The 17,799-nt window shown below is 41.5% G+C and overlaps 1 protein-coding gene and 1 long non-coding RNA gene across 2 annotated transcripts; both read left to right on the forward strand.

Annotated features, from left to right (window-relative positions):
* Positions 1-2,896: 2,896 nt before the first annotated feature.
* LOC147970704 (uncharacterized) lies at positions 2,897-3,912 on the forward strand. Its single transcript, XR_015603253.1, has 3 exons — positions 2,897-2,961; positions 3,306-3,466; positions 3,553-3,912. It is a non-coding gene; the product is annotated as an uncharacterized LOC147970704 (long non-coding RNA).
* Positions 3,913-4,805: 893 nt separating this feature from the next.
* Positions 4,806-7,666, forward strand: LOC147970705 (uncharacterized). Its single transcript, XM_087523573.1, has 4 exons — positions 4,806-4,857; positions 4,951-5,853; positions 5,952-6,081; positions 7,471-7,666. Exons 1-4 carry the CDS (start codon positions 4,806-4,808, stop codon positions 7,664-7,666), a joined length of 1,281 nt encoding a protein of 426 aa, XP_087379699.1.
* The last annotated feature ends 10,133 nt before the right edge of the window (positions 7,667-17,799 follow it).

A 17,799-nucleotide genomic window follows, 5' to 3' on the forward strand; every position in this document is an offset into this window, starting at 1 on the left:
TTGCCATTTGCAAACCATCCCTCCGTTTCTGGTGATCTTTATATCGATTTCGACCGAAATCATCTCATCTTTCCAGAGGAACACTTGGTTTGACAAGTTGATGCCTTGATCAATCTTTCCCTTTCGGAGCACGCATATGCATTGCATATCATGTCTTGCATATCATGCCATGTTTTGCATCATGTTGCTTGTGCATTGCACCGTGATTGATTGTTGGCCCTTTGGTTGTGTTCTTGCTTTGGTTAGAGCCGGGAGATGAGTACGTGATCGAGGAACCTGTTGAGTACGCTAACGAGGATCAAGCTTTCGACAACTCTGAGAACTTTGCAGGCAAGATGACCATACCCTCGAAATCACTTCTATCTTTGCCTTGTAGTTGTTCGCTCTATTGCTATGCCACGTTACCTACCACTTGCTATGTCATGCCTCCCATATTGCCATGTCAAGCCTCTGACCCACCTTTCTTAGCAAACCGTTGTTTGGCTATGTTACCGCTTTTGCTCAGCCCCTCTTATAGTGTTGCTAGTTGCAGGTGAAGATGAAGTTTGTTCCATGCTGGAATATGGATATTGTTGGGATATCGTTATTATCTCTTATTTACGTTAATGCATCTATATACTTGGTAAAGGGTGGAAGGCTCGGCCTTATGCCTGGTGTTTTGTTCCACTCTTGTCGCCCTAGTTTCCGTCATACCGGTGTTATGTTCCTTGATTTTGTGTTCCTTACGCGGTTGGGAGTTTGGGAACCCCTTGACGGTTCGCTTTCAATAAAACTCCTCCAGCAAGTCCCAACCTTGGTTTTACCAATTGCCTACCTAGCACCATATACCTTGCCTTGGGTTCTGCAAACTCAAGGGTCATCTTTATTTTAAACCCCGCCGGGCCAGTGCTCCTCTGAGTGTTGGTCCGAACCGAGCCGCCTGGGGGGCCACCTCGGGGAAACTCGAGGGATGGTTTTACTCGTAGCCTACTCATCCGGTGTTGCCCTAAGAACGAGATACGTGCGACTCCTATCGGGATTTGTCGGCACATCGGGTGGCTTTGCTAGTGTTGTTTTACCATTGTCGAGATGTGTTGTAACAAGGATTCCGAGACTGATCGGGTCTTCCCGGCAGAAGTAATATCCTTCGTTGACCGTGAAAGCTTGTGATGTGCTAAGTTGGGACACCCTTGCAGGGTTTTGAACTTTTGCCCGCGATTATGGGCAGATGGGAATTTGTTAATATCCGGTTGTAGAGAACTTGATACTTAACTTAATTAAAATGAATCAACCGCGTGTGTAGCCGTGATGGTCTCTTTTCCGCGGAGTCTAGGAAGTGAACACGGCTTGTGTTATGCTTGAGCGTAATTAGCTTCAGGATCACTTCTTGATCACTATTAGCTTCTCGACCGTGTGTTGCTTCTCTTCTCGCTCTCTTTTGCATAAGTTAGCCACCATATATGCTTAGTGTTTTGCTGCAGCTCCACCTCGCTCCCATTTCCTACCCTTAAGCTTAAATAGTCTTGATCTCGCGGGTGTGAGATTGCCGAGTCCCCGTGACTCCCAGATACTTCCAAACAGATGCAGGTGCCGATGATGCCAGTGCAGGGGATGCTACCGAACTCAAGTGGGAGTTCGACGAGGATTCGGGCCGATACTATGTTTCTTTTCCGGATGATCAGTAGAGGAGCCCAGTTGGGACGATCGGGGATCTAGCATTTGGGGTTGTCTTTCTTTATTTTGGTTCTGTAGTCGGACCTTCGATTGTACCTTGGATGATGTATGGATATGTATTGTGTCAAGTGGCGATTGTAAGCCAACTCTTTGTCCCTTTCTTATTCAGTACATGGGATGTGTAAAGATTACCCCTCTTGCGACAAGCCTACCTTGCGGCTATGCCCCTAAGTCATGCCCCGACACGTGGGAGATATAGCCGCATTGTGGGTGTTACAAGTTGGTAATCAAAGCCTTCCCCGACTTAGGAGCCCCTGCTTGATCGAATCGCTGACGTTGTTGAGTCTAGAACAAAATGTTTTGATTCTTAGGATTATATATATCGGAGAGTAGGATTCTTTTTACTCCTTAGTCCCTTCGTCGCTCTGGTGAGGCCTCCTGACGTAGAGTTTTGACTCTTCTCTCCTCAAATTTCATGATTTTTTTGGATCACGTGGGTATCTTGGAATCATTTCGATGGTTTTGTGACGAGAAAATTGTTCTTGGTGCCTCCTAACATTTAGGGGTTGTGGCAGTGTCCTGGGGAGTTGAGCTCTGAGGTGTTGTCGTCACAATTTTATCTATACCCCTATATAGTGTGGGAATAACTTTTGCTATCAGCCGTTGGATGTGCTCAATCCGACGACTGTGAATTGGCAAATCCAGGAGCTGCTGGCCGTCAGATCAAGTCATGTGCTGCACAAGATCTTTCCACGTGGACATGAGTGAAAAGTTGAATTCGCCGCGCGCGCGCTTTATAGGGACTCCAAGGCGCGCAATTGTAATCTGGAACCAACTGGAAGCTCCACCGACAAAATTACCTCGACTGTTCCGCCGCGTGACTGCTCATACCACCGCCAAGCTCATCCCCTTTGTCGATCCGCGTTTCCTAAACCGAATCAAACCACCCCATCAATCGCACATCCGTCACTCCTTAATCCCCACCCTTCCAATCGCTTCTCCTTCTCCCTCTCCCTCTCCCTCACCAATCCGATCCTTGGATCCGGTCAGCAGATCGCACTATGCTCCTCCCTCTACCTCGCCACTCCAGCCGGGGCATCAATTCGTGCTAACCTCCTGTCATCATTGAGCTGCTCTAGGCGTTTATTCTCAAACACAAATCCGGTGTGCTGGGTGTCTTCTCGCCCACTACAATATCCTGTGGATATAGGAGGGATCGTTGGAGAGCTGCACGGGTGCTACTGGAATTTGGACCACGCACTGCCGTACTGGCCATATATCATTCAATTTCACCAAGTTGAGGAACAGGTATCGTATAATAATTCTGGTATTATAGCCAGTTTTTCTTGACTTATTGATTTGTGTCTTCCGATCCTACTTAAATCAAATAATGTTTTGCATTATAATTTTTGACCACCAACTGTTTGTGTTTATGTGCACAAAGCCTTTTGTTTTTCTACATTGATGATTTGTACAATCCAGTCAAGGGATATCAAATAATGCAAATATCCTAAATTTTGACCTTCAAGTGTTTGTGTTTATGTCTATAAGCTTTTCGGTTTTTTAAGTCCGATCTTATATGTTGCCATACAAGATAAAACTATGAGAATCTCACATTGAACAATTTTTTGATGGTATACTTTGTCATGCAGCGACTCGATTTAATTTGTGTAAGATCAGAACTCATATATGAGGGCAGGCAAGGAAAACTTAAACAATCAATTACCAAGGTCGCTTGGATTACAAGCACATGATCCATTTAGAGATATCACTAATGTGGCTGATTGCCGACAATCATTGGAAGATAAATCTGGTATGGAGTTTGTCTCATATGATACTTTTTTTTTCTGAAAGTATGTACACATGAACAATTATAACTTAGTAAATTAGTATTCACAGGTTGTGTCCAAGCATCCTCTTCAGCACAAGGTTTTGTTCAGTCTGTGGGCGATTCTGTTGCTAGAACTCAGCATTCGGTAAATCCATTTGCTGTGTATAGTGATCATAATACTTCCTCAATTGAGTGTAGAGGTGCTGGGCCAACAAATGCTCTTGAGAAAAAGCGTTATAATAATCGGGAAAGATACTTGCGTATGACTCCAGAACAGCGTCATGTCTATCTGCAAAGAAATCGCGAGTACAAACGGAGTAGGAGGCAAAATCATGATACATATAGCGATGGTATGCAATCTGCAGTTAGCCATACCAGTAGAAGTAGCAATGGTGGAACAAACTCATCAACTCAAACAAGTAAAAAAACAAAAGGTATTTTTTTAATTTAATTGGTATTATTTTTTTGTTGATAATATCATTGTAAATGGTGTAATCCGGTGTTTCCTAGGTACAGTTTAACGAGTTAATAAATGATAATTATGTCCAAGAAAACTTTCAAAACATGTATGCTTCAATATTTAATCCTTCTCTCACCATGCAACTTTTTTTTACATCAATACAGTGGCCGCAACTAGAGATCCAAGCATGCCTCCATCTGATAAAATTATCTTTCAAGAAAGTTTAGTCAACCCAATTATTGGAAGGCAGATCATGTTAAATCCATCTGTCTTATCGACATCACATTGCACTTCTGAAACTACTGTTTCGCAAAAGCAGATACCGACAACATACTTGATTAATAGTGGTGAGGACAATATAAGAAGATCGTCTGATGGTGCGAGTTGTAGCACTGCTACACAATCTTCTATGTATAGAAAAAGGAGATGTGGTCATGTGTGGACAATTGTTGGTAAAGATAAGCAGGCAGCAACATACTTGGACATGGGAAATGATTATAAGAGAAGAAGACTGTCTAATGGGGGTTATAGCAGTGCTTCACAATTTTCGTGTGGTACTGCATGTTGTATCACTGCACAAAAGGAAAATGGATATACATGTGACTTGCTTGACCAATATGTTCCTGTGCAAATGCAACACCATGTCACCAAAGAACAAGAAGACCATGACAACACCATTTACATGCCAAGGGATAATTTTCCTGCTGTACAGGGTAAGTAACTTCTAAGCTATGGAACAACAATTTTGGTTTCTGTATCTATCTTTGATATATTGTATATTTCTGATTCTGTTTTTATATAAACTAACACGTCTAGTTGCCGTGAAATGATATTATAGATGAAACTAGGCAAGATGAAGATATGGCAGAAAACAGTGATGAAGATGAAGAAGGAAATGTATTCCTTGGACAAGGTAAAAAAATAAGTATGTGTATATTATTTGATAAAAACAATATAATATATTTATCATCACTGTATTAATATTTTATTTTTAAAACAATGGCAGGTTTTGAATATCTTTCATATCGAGAACTAAACCGTGATATTTGTGGAACACAAGTTGACCTGTACGACCGTATATATCAAAATTTACCCGCTGGTCATCATGTTCTGAAGCCAATGCCTAATTGCATTCATTGCAATGCTAAAAGGTTCCAGTTTGAGAAACCAACATTTTGTTGCATGGGCGGAAGGGTCAAGATAGTAATACCCCATGTTCCTGCTGAAATGCGTCGACTGTACACGAGCCAAGATCCAGAAGCAAAGTACTTCCAAGATAACATACGGTACTTCAATTCTCACTTCTGTTTTACCTCACTTGGTGTTATTTTGGACCAACAATATTGCAATAAAAGGTCTGGTGTATACACTTTCCGTGCACAAGGACAAATTTATCACCGAATCGACCAATTGGTTCCAATGGAAGATGGGCCCAAGCATTTACAGTTATACTTTTATGACACAGATGCAGATTTGCAGCATAGGTTTCGTCACTCGCCTAATCTTGATAGGGATCTTATTAAAAAATGGGTGCGTATACTTTCATCAAATCCATACGCCCAAACATTTCGAAGCCTTGGTTCAGTGTCAAGTCTTGATGAGTACAAAATTGAGCTGAACACAAGCATTTCTTTAGATCAGCGGGTATATAATGCACCTACCGCGTCACAAGTAGCAGCAATCTGGGTAGAGGGAAATGACCCCCAATGCCATTTTGACAGGAGCATTATGGTATATGGAAAATCAGATAATCCACAATACATAAGAGGGTACCATGGTTGTTATGATCCACTATCTTACCCACTATTTTTCCCTAACGGGGAAGTTGGGTGGAACTTGAGTATGCCAAAGGTGGGAGCACATTCTGTTATTAATATTAGTCATGAAGAAAAAGAATTGAGCGAAGAAGGTAAAATGCATTTTCTTATGATAATCGAGTAGTCATTCTAAAATTAATGTTTTAAAATAATGTATCTAATATAAATATTCTTTTTTCCCTATATATAGGGCTGGATTGCAATTTTGGTCCATGTGTTTCACCAAGGGAATATTATTGTTATAAACTGCAAATTCGGGATGGGGAATTTAATGTCTTACTCTATGGAAAGCGACTTACGCAACAATATATTGTTGATATGTACATTAAGATTGAATCCATAAGATTAGCATTTTATTTGAAGCCATCAAATCAGAGACTCATACGAGCAGATTTGTATCAAGGACTGGTTGATAGTGTTGTAGCTGGCGAGACACGTGCATGCATGATAGGCAAGCGCATTGTGCTTCCTCCCACTTTCATTGGGGGTCCACGGGACATGCGTCGGAGGTATATAGACGCCATGGCTTTGGTCCAACGATTTGGAAAACCAGATATATTTCTTACAATGACATGCAATCCAAATTGGGAAGAGATAATAAAAGAGTTGGAACCAGGCCAGTTACCACAAGATCGACCAGATTTAGTGGCACGAGTCTTTAAGGCTAAACTAGAGGATCTTAAGGACCTTATATTCAAGAAGAATTTTTTTGGTGAAGTTGCCGCTCATGTTCATGTGATTGAGTTTCAGAAGAGAGGGCTACCACACACACATTTTTTAATAATTCTAAAGTCGTCTTACAAACTAAATAACCCTGACCAGTATGATCAGATTATTTCAGCTGAGATCCCTGATAGAGATAAGTACCCTTTGTTACATGATTTAGTTATTAAACACATGCTCCATGGACCATGTGGTGTTCTCAACAATAAAAACCTCTGCATGCAAGATGGAAAGTGTAGATACCATTATCCCCGTCCGTTCTCAGAGGCTACATTCCAGGGAGAGGACTCATATCCAGTCTATAGACGTAGGGATGATGGTCATCGAGTTCATATCAGGGGTGCTCTTTTGGATAATAGATGGGTTGTGCCATACAATCTGTACCTACTTATGAGATACAATTGCCATATAAATCTTGAATTTTGCTCCAGCATCAAGGCTGTAAAATATTTATTCAAGTACATCTATAAGGGTCATGACCGTGCCTCTTTTATCGTACAAGCTGCAGGAGATGTAGTTATTGATGAAATTCGTGAGTATAGAGATGCAAGATTTATATCACCTCCGGAGGCAATATGGAGGATTTATTACTTCAATCTCAGTGAGATGCATCCTTCTGTTTTACAATTACAGGTGCATTTGCCAAACATGCATGTGTTGTGTTATAAGGGTTCTGATAACTTAGAGAGTGTGATAAGGCGGGAATCATCTTCTAAGACCATGCTTACTGAGTTTTTCAGGATGAATACAATTGATAATTATGCTAGAAATTTTTTATATAAGGCATTCCCCGAGTTCTATGTATGGGACAAAGCCCATAAGAGATGGAAACATCGTGTGAAGAGAACTCAAGTAGGTAGGCTTGTGGCTGCTCACCCCGCAGAAGGAGAGCGTTATTACTTGAGAGTGTTGCTAAATCATGTGAGGGGGCCTACGTCATTTGAGGATTTGCATACTGTTGGAGGTATTGTTTTCTCAACATTCAGAGAGGCTGCAGAAAAGAGAGGCCTTATTGAAGCAGATGAAAGTATTTCTGACTGTCTCACTGAAGCTGCAACATTTCAGATGCCATCTGCACTTAGAAGACTCTTTGCAACCATTTTGGTTTTCTGTGAGGTGAAAAATGTTCGTGCATTATGGGAAAAACACTTTGAGGCGATGTGTGATGATTTTCAAAAATAGGGCATAACTAATGAATCAATTGAACAAATGGTCCTTAGAGATATTGGTGATTTGCTATATTCTATGGGGAAGGACATCAGGATATTTGACCTTCCAAAATTAGTGGATACTGATGATTTGGAGAGCTTAAATAGGAGAGAATTATCCGAGGAACTATCTATTACAGTTGCTAAAGAGGACTTAGAGTTGTACACAAGCCTAAATAGTGAGCAACGACTTGCTTTTGATGAGATAATGGACCATGTATTGCACAACAAGTGTAAAGTATTCTTTATCGATGGTACAGGAGGTACAGGAAAGACATATTTATATAAAGCTTTATTGGCTAAAGTGCGCTCTATGGGACTAATAGCCATCGCAACAGCAACGTCTGGTATTGCAGCTTCTATTTTGCCCGGTGGTAGAACTGCCCATTCCAGATTTAAAGTACCAATAAATATTCAAGAAGATACTGCTTGCAACTTTAGTAAGCAAAGTGGGACTGCAGAATTACTTCGAAGAGCATCTCTAATAGTTTGGGATGAAGTTGTTATGACAAAACGACAAGCTATCGAGGCACTTGATAGATCCCTCCAGGATATTACAGGTTGTACATCACCATTTGGAGGAAAAGTAGTAGTGTTTGGAGGAGATTTCAGACAAGTTCTTCCTGTTGTTAGGCATGGCACTAAAGCGCAGATTATAAATGCTACACTCCAAAAGTCTCATCTCTGGAAGGATATAAAACAAATAAAACTCCGCCGCAATATGAGAGCACAGTCTGATCCATGGTTCTCAGATTTTCTTATGAGAATTGGAAATGGCACTGAAGAATCGATTGGTGAAGATTATGTGCGTCTACCAGAAGAAATAGTTGTGAGATATACAGATTCAAAAACCTCCATCAACAACTTAATCGATGATGTCTTTCCTTCACTTTACCAGAATGGAGGATTAACTTCTTATATTAGTTCCCATGCTATTCTTTCCACTAAAAATGAGTATGTCGATGAATTAAACGGGATGCTTATAAAGCGGTTTCCCGGGGAAGAAAAAGTCTACTATAGCTTTGATTCAGCAGTGGATGACACACAAAATCACTACCCACCTGAATTCTTGAATTCTCTCACACCTAATGGCCTGCCTCCACATGTACTCAGATTGAAGATCAATTGTCCTGTGATATTGATTCGCAATTTGGATCCATCTAATGGGCTATGCAACGGCACGAGGCTTATTATTAAGGCATTTCAAGATAATGCTATTGATGCAGAAATTATAGGAGGACACCATGCTGGAAAGCGAGTATTTCTTCCCCGAATTCCTCTCTACCCCTCTGAAGATGATGTGCTTCCATTTAAGTTTAAAAGAAAGCAATTTCCTATCCGCCTTAGCTTTGCAATGACAATCAATAAAGCACAGGGTCAAACCATTCCAAATGTTGGCATCTACCTTCCAGAACCTGTGTTCTCTCATGGCCAACTGTACGTTGCTTTGTCTAGAGTATCAAGGCATACAACAAGAATACTTGCCAAGCCAAGCAAGGACATCGACCCATCAGGGAAAAGTACAAAAAATATTGTCTATAAGGATGTTTTGTTATGTTAAATCCACAAAGTGCTCCAAGTACACGAGCATGGTTTTCTTTGTTTCATTACACCCTATTGTTAACGTGCATAGGTATGTTGATCACCATTTAACTTTGGACTAGGAGGAAGCATTCTATTCATTTTCCATTCAATTTTTTAACATGATATTACTTCTGAATGTTTTTGCAAATTGCAGAGTAGCTGATCTTGGACTGGGTGGCGCTTCAGGTACTTGGGCGTGTGTGAACCATGGATTTGCAGGAAGAGATGTATTTTTAGGATAATAAATGATGCAGCGTGTGTGAACCTGTACAGTATGATCTTTAGTGTAGCCGGAGTCTTGGTGAGGGTAACGTGAACCAATGCAAAGCAATAGGTTCTTCCTAAATAGCACTTGACACTTTTTCGTGCTTTTTGGAGCTAGGAATAGTTTAGCTCTGTATGTGCCATTTTTTTTGTACTAGATGACATCCCTGATGGCACCAGGTGGATTGTCTTTGAAGATTGTAATATGTTTAGTAGTGTGTTGTAGTAAAGCTTTCTCCTTTGTGTAAAAAATTAGTTAACCTTCTGCTCTTATTATTGAGTGGCATTTCCATGCTGGTCAAACTACTTTATGTGAGTGAAATCCCAAACTGGGCAAACTTTCTTGTGTCATGTTCCACTGAATATGTACAATACACACCAAGCACATTGCACGTATAGGCAGAATCACTGGTATTTTCAGTGCACATTACAGAGTAGGATGACGTTAATGACTCATCAACCACACATGTAAATTATTACCATTTTATTCATTATGAGTAGTGCATATGACAGTTCTCTTTCATTGCATATTTGGAGTAAATCTCCACATGACGCAGAAACAACCCACGCACACAAAAGAAACGTTAAAACTTCAGCTATAAGGAGCACTTCTGTAACTCTGTAAGCTTCAAAACCCCTTGCCCTCTGTTGTATCATCCGACAGTGTGGTGGTCCGATCTCCACACTCAAGGTGCTTCAGAATGAGCCAGCCAGAGGTACTACTTCTTGCGCTCTGCTTGGCTTCGGGATGGCAGGTGGCGTGATGCGGTAGTAAAAAGTGCAAACAGTTCCTGCAACCTTTAACAACCTGAAAAATCAGAATGTTAAATTACTTTCAGAACAATACCATGCCTCACACGGAGAGGTCACATGACCCTCGGTTGTCGTCCAAGTCCACGTGAGGGGGGCGTTGTCCCTGAGCAGCCGACCGAAGGGCGAGCAGCGGCTTCTTGCCCAGAGGTGTAGACCGGCGGCGAGATAGGATTCGCCCATAGCAGTACAGCTCGGGAGGGAAGGCGTTGCAGACGAGGGTGGCGGAGGTGGTAGTCAAGGAGGCGGCGACGCTGGTTATTGCTGCCGGTGGTGTTTTGAATATAAACGCTAACGAACTTGCGTCGATCCGATCTGAGAGAGGGCGAGAACTCAACCTTGATCGAGAACTAGAGGAGGAAAGTGGATCGGGTGAAGACGAATGCGAGAGATGGGTGCCTGCCTTTTTTTTGTCTGTTGGGTTGGGCTACGCGAACATGGGCTACGTGTGTGTCTGGTTTAGTGGCGTGATGAGTTGAAGCATCTCAAAAAACAACTAGGAGTTTTTATTTTTTTTCTTGCGTCGAATAGAAAAAAAACTAAATGTGTGAAGCATACAATAAAAAAACTGAATTTTTTAGGGTCAAAAGAAATCTGAAGCTTACTACATGTCATTTTATTTTTGTGAACTCATTGGTTCAGTTATTTTATTTTCATTTATTACAAAAATTGCAGGGAATACTGCATACAAAAGACCCAAAATGGTCGGATCATTCCCCTAACCCTGCACAATCGGGAGCTACATGCACCGGGCAGCCTTTTTCTTATCTATGTGATAAGTAATTTTGATGATCAATAAATGAAAACCTTCCTCTAAAAACTATTGTTTTAGATGGATGAACCACTCTGTTGGTATGATCACATATAGTACTTGATTGAATTGATGGTGACGTGCATAGCACGTGCACACTTACTAGTCGTTGCAGTTCTGGAATACCTGAGTTCGCCGACATCGAAAATCTCTTTTATGCAGTTGTTGGTGAGATAACCTCGACGCCACCCACTACTAGGGCAGGTGTTTGGGAGTATTTCCATAACTCGTATAACGGATGCTTTTCGAAGGTTGAGGTAAATGATTTCCGAAGGTTTCTTGGTTATGTGTTGAAGGATGGATACAGATGGATGTAGGATTTGCTAGTTTTGGGTGAGATATTATGCTTCCCCTATATCCCCAACACCTGATTGCGTAACCAGAAATTTTGGGAGTTTTATAGGTGGGAATTCAAGTAGCTGTAGTATTTCTTCCTGCAGATATTTGGTTTGTGATTGGGTAATCCTTACCACTTATTTGTTCATATCCGTACCTTGTTGTTTTATTCATCTACCTTTACCTAAGTGGCTTCTCAACCTTAATGGAAGTGTGATGACTTACTTTGGAATTCATTCGTTCATCCTTGTTCGAATGTTTATTGTGAAGACTTTATGTTGCAATTTCGATCCATTGATTCAGCTTGAATATATGTCTTTCAAGATGCTAATGGATGTCAACCTCTTCAGGATGGCTCCTCCAACGCGTTAGAATCCGGACCGCAATGATGGGGATCAGTCGAACCCTCTGCCACCACCTCCACCTCCGGAGGCATGGCAAGTTGTCATGGCAGCCACCAATGCCAACACTCAGATGCTTTTGCAACTCTTGCAAGAGCGCAACCAAGGCCAAGGCAACCAAGGAAATCAAGGCCAAGGCAACAATCAGCCTCAGTTTGCTACCCTCAACCAGTTCCTCGTAAACCAGCCGAAGTCCTTCAGTAATTGTGTCGAGGCCACAGACGCCGACGACTGGCTCGTGGACATATGCAAACATTTTGAATGTAGCAATGTCAGACCTGAGGACTTTGTCAAGTTTGCTTTTTTTCAACTCAAGGATCAAGCGGCTGAGTGGTATCTACAATATAGAGATTCCATAAGAGGTCATGTGATTACCTGGAATGATTTCCACCGAGACTTCAAAGCTCATCACATCCCACCAAGCGTTGCTGAGAGCAAGCGTGAGGAGTTCTGAAATCTCAAGCAAGGCATCATGTCCTTGTATCAATACAATATCCAGTTTCAAAAACTTGCTCGCTTTGCTAAAAAAGACGTCCCTGATGAAAAGAGTATGATTTATCAATTCAGAGGTGGCCTCAGAGAAGATATGCAATTAGCTCTCGTGCTTCTTGAGCCGACTAAGTTTCATGAATTCTACAACATGGCACTAAAGCAAGAAGCTGCTCAGCTCAAGTGTGAGGCATCTAAGAAGAGAGTCAGGGATGCAGTTCAATCTTCTTCTTAAGCAACAGAAGTTCTGGTTGCCTCCTCCTCCTCCGTTTCGTCAGCCTTATCAGCAGAAGAGCAAAGATGGCAATGGATCTTCCCACCCACCCAACCCAGGTGTAGGATCTAGAAGTAGATGTGTCTAGAGGGGGGGGGGGTGATTAGACACTTAGTGCTAAAGTTGCAATTTTTAGGCTTTTTCGGTTTAAGTGGAGTTTAGGCATAATTTCAACATTCACAATACATATCAAGCAAGCATGCAAAGAGTATATGAGCAGCGGAATGTAAAGCATGTAACTTGCAAGAATGTAAGGGGAAGGGTTTGGAGAATTCAAACGCAATTGGATACACGGATGTTTTTCCCGTGGTTCGGATAGGTGGTGCTATCCTACATCCACCTTGATGGAGACTTCAACCCACGAAGGGTAACAGTTGCGAGAGTCCACGGAGGGCTCCACCCACAAAGGGTAATGGTTGCGCGAGTCCACGGAGGGCTCCACCCACGAAGGGTCCACGAAGAAGCAACCACCCACGAAGGGTCCACGAAGATGCAACCTTGTCTATCCCACCATGGCCATCGCCCACGAAGGACTTGCCTCACTAGCGGTAGATCTTCACGAAGTAGGCGATCTCCTTGCCCTTACAAACTCCTTGGTTAAACTCCACAATCTTGTCGGAGGCTCCCAAGTGACACCTAGCCAATCTAGGAGACACCACTCTCCAAGAAGTAACAAATGGTGTGTAGGTAATGAACTCCTTGCTCTTGTGCTTCAAATGATAGTCTCCCCAACACTCAACTCTCTCTCATAGGATTTGGATTTTGTGGAAAGAAGATTTGAGTGGAAAGCAACTTGGGGAAGGCTAGAGATCAAGATTCATATGGTAGGAATGGAATATCTTGGTCTCAACACATGAGTAGGTGGTTCTCTCTCAGAACATATGAGTTGGAATTGTGTATGTGTTCTGATGGCTCTCTCCACGAATGAAGAGGAGGTGGAGGGGTATATATAGCCTCCACACAAAATCCAACCGTTACACACAGTTTTCCAATCTCGGTGGGACCGAATCAACAAACTCGGTCGAACCGAAAAGGTAAACCTAGTGACCGTTTGAGATTTTCGGTGGGACTGACATGCAACTCGGTAGGACCGATATGGTTAGGGTTTGGGCATAACGTAATCTTGGTGAGACCGATTACAAAAACTCAGTGAGACCGAGTTTGGTAATAAGCTAACCAGAGAGTTGGTCAGGCAAACTCGGCGGGACCGATTTGCTCTTTCGGTGAGACCGAAAAGTTACAAAAAGGAAACACTGAATTTACATTGCAATCTCAGTGGGACCGATTCGCTCTTCCGGTGAGACCGAAAAGTTACGAAAGGGAAACAGAGAGTTTGCAATCCCATCTCGGTGAGACCGAGATCCCTATCGGTAGAACCGAATTGCTAAGGTTTGGCAGTGGCTTATGACAAGTGAAACTCGGTGGCGCCGGATAGGAATAATCGGTAGGTCCGAGTTTGGCTTTGGGTTTAGGTCATATGTCAAAGTGGGAAAGTAGCTGAGGATTTTGGAGCATATCATTAAGCACATGAAGCAAGAGGCTCATTAAGCAACACCTCATCCCTCCTTGATAGTATTGGCTTTTCCTATGGACTCAATGTGATCTTGGATCACTAAAATGTAAAATGAAGAGTCTTGAGCTTTAAGCTTTAGCCAATCCTTTGTCCTTAGCATCTTGAAGGAGTTCCCACAACCTTTAGTCCATGCCACTCCATTGTTGAACTTATCTGAAACATACTAGATAGAAACATTAGTCCAACAAGAGATATGTTGTCATCAATTATCAAAACCACCTAGGGAGCAGTTGTGCTTTCAATCTCCCCCTTTTTGGTAATTGATGGCAACATACATCAAAGCTTTAGATAAAGATATAAAGAACAACAAGTAAAGCTTTGGAAGGACATGTAACAAGCATAGGCTCCCCCTACATGTATGCACTCATGTAAATATGAAATATAGAGGCATGTGAGAGCATAACCATGACAGAGTAGGCAATGTGTTACATGTATCTTGGCCATATGCATCAGAGCAAAAGATTATCAAGGAAAATACCTTCATGCTCATGAGTCCTTCTTGCAAACAGTATGTACATAAGAAAGAACTCCTCATCCTCATGATTTTGATGCATATACTTACCTTGTGGTCTTGAGTTGGCTTAGGATGGAATGAACCTGCACAAACAAAGTTAGATAACACAGGTACATCCACTAGCCAGAGCAAACAAAAGAAACCACAAGAATACCAAGACTGGGATGACATGTAGAGAGTGAGTACAAGGTACCACATTGGATTCAACATGTCCCCAAGAATAAAGATATGCAATGAATTTGACTGATTTCTTTCCCTTAGGTGTCTTGCTCCCCCTGAATCTTACATGGGATATTGGGAGAAGATAGGGAACAGAAAATCAGAGCTGAAAGATACAAATGGATAGAACTTAATGCAAATACATGTCTTTCCCCCAAAAAGGCATGTGACATCTCTCCTCTTGAACATCAAGCATCTGGGATCCTTGAGTATTCTCTCCCCCTGGAAGTCTCTCTCTCCCCCTTAATACTTTCTCTCTTGTAGGTTTGGTCCTTGAGACTTTTTCTCTCCCTTGATGTGATCTCTCTCTCCTACAAGCTTTGATGTGATCTCTCTCTCCCCCTTTGACATCAATTTCCAAGAAGGGCTTTCTGGAATCCGTCGTATAGGTTTGGTCCTTGAGACTCAGCACAAAGCAATGGATCAAACTGTGATGCTTGTAGAGGATAAGATTCATTGAGTAGAGCTGGATTAGAAGAAATATAGAACAAGTGGCAAACTGTTTTTCCTGTTGCGAAGTCGGTGGCACCGAGTGGTATGTTTCGGTGGCACCGAAAAGATTTGGTTGGACCGAAAATTACAAGTCGGTGAAACCGAGTTCACATAGAGAAAAACACTTGTCACCTCAGCTCACTAGACATGTAGGATCTCACAAAGATTTGCAATGAATTACCTGAAGGATTTGCAAGGAATTGAATGCAGAAAATGCAGAACAAAAACAAAGAGAAAAGAGAAGAAACTAAAAGATCTAGATGAAGTTGTTTTTTTTTGAAAAAGAGAAAGAAAATAAACATGCATGAGACAAATGCAATAACACAGAAAAGAACACAAGAGAACTTCATCTAGGGTTGGGCGGTGACATAGTCACCTATGTTAGAGTATATTGACTTAGGAGTCAAGTGAGAACACTTGATCATAGGTCATACTCATCGTTTAAGCTCAAAATGGGGTTACCATTTTTCGTTTAAGCATCTTGATGTATTCACATCTTGTTGAGTTGCTTTGACTCATGTCTTGGAGTAAAGCTTCTCTAAGATGGAATAACATACCTTGGGTGGTGGTGTGGTTCTTGCTCATGTAGTTGAACTTGTGTGGGTGCTCAAGGTTGATGTAGCTCATCAAGAGTTGGGAGCACCACTTGGAGTTTGAGTTCATCTAGCTACATGGGTTAGTTCTTGCAAGGAAGAGCACTTGTGTATCCAAAAATGACAATCATGAAGCTCAACATAGAATTTGTCAAAGGATATGTTTGAATGGTTTTGTGCTTCCTTGTCTTCAACCACCATTGTGTAGAGTCTTAGTGATGTAGAGATTGCTAAAGATGTGAGTGAGTCGCAATCTCATGGAATTAGATTCAACCAAGCACCTACATGGGTTAGACAACATGCAAGGTGCAAATATATCCAAGACATAAGATAGTTATCATAAGAGATATATCATGGATTAGTCATAAGCTCATGTCTTGCATGTATCCAATGGAGTTTCTACTCCAAGTTCGAAGAATCAATGATGTTAAATTCTCCTCTCAACCTGCAAAACACTTTCTCATCAAGAGGTTTAGTAAATATATCCGCTAATTGCTTATCGGTGCGAACGTGCTTAAGATTAATGTCACCCTTAGCAACATGATCTCGAATGAAATGATGAAGAACTTCAATATGCTTAGTTCGAGAATGTTGTACAGGATTATGACCAATTTTGATAGCACTTTCATTGTCACAAAGCAGTGGAATATGTTTCACATAAATCCCATAATCTTTAAGAGTTTGGGTCATCCAAAGAAATTGAGCACAACATGAACCAGCGGCAATGTATTCCGCTTCGGCGGTGGATAAGGATACCGAGTTTTGTTTCTTGGAAGACCAAGACACAAGAGATCTACCAAGAAATTGACAAGTACCCGAAGTGGACTTTCTATCAACCTTGTATCCGGCATAATCCGAGTCGGAATAGCCAACAAGATCAAAAGAAGATCTCTTAGGATACCAAATGCCAAAGTTTGGTGTATGGATTAAGTATCTCACTATCCTTTTCACAGCCTTAAGATGACATTCTTTAGGAGCAGCTTGATATCGTGCACACATGCACACACTTAGCATAATATCGGGACGTGAAGCACATAGGTATAACAATGAACCAATCATAGAGCGATAAACCTTTTGATCAACCGGTTCACCATCTTTGGTTAAATCATTATATCCACTAGTAGGCATGGGTGTAGACATACCTTTGCATTCTTGCATATTGAACTTCTTGAATAAGTCCTTGGTGTACTTCGTTTGAGAGACAAATGTACCTTCCTTAGTTTGCTTGATTTGCAAACCGAGAAAGAATTTGAGTTCACTCATCATAGACATCTCAAACTTCTCTGACATTAGCTTTCCAAACTTTTCACTAAAGAGAGGGTTAGTTGAACCAAATATGATATCATCGACATAAATTTGGCATACAAATAGTTCTCCATTAACCCTTTTAGTAAAAAGAGTAGAATCAATTTTACCAATTTCAAAACCACTTGTAATAAGGAACTTGGTCAAGCATTTATACCATGCTCTAGGAGCTTGTTTAAGACCATAAAGAGCTTTGTGAAGTTTGTAAACATGATTTGGTTTCTTAGGATTGATAAAACCGGGAGGTTGTTTGACATAAACTTCCTCCTCTATTTCACCATTTAGAAAAGCACTTTTAATGTCCATTTGGTACAAGGTGATATTATGGTGATTAGCGTAGGCAAGTAAGATGCGAATGGACTCAAGTCTAGCAACGGGAGCATATGTCTCACCATAGTCCATACCTTCGACTGGTGTGTACCCTTGGGCGACGAGACGTGCT

Source organism: Triticum urartu, chromosome 5A (assembly GCF_056163025.1).
Source record: "Triticum urartu cultivar PI428250 chromosome 5A, HENAU_Tu73, whole genome shotgun sequence".
Taxonomy (NCBI): domain Eukaryota; kingdom Viridiplantae; phylum Streptophyta; class Magnoliopsida; order Poales; family Poaceae; genus Triticum; species Triticum urartu.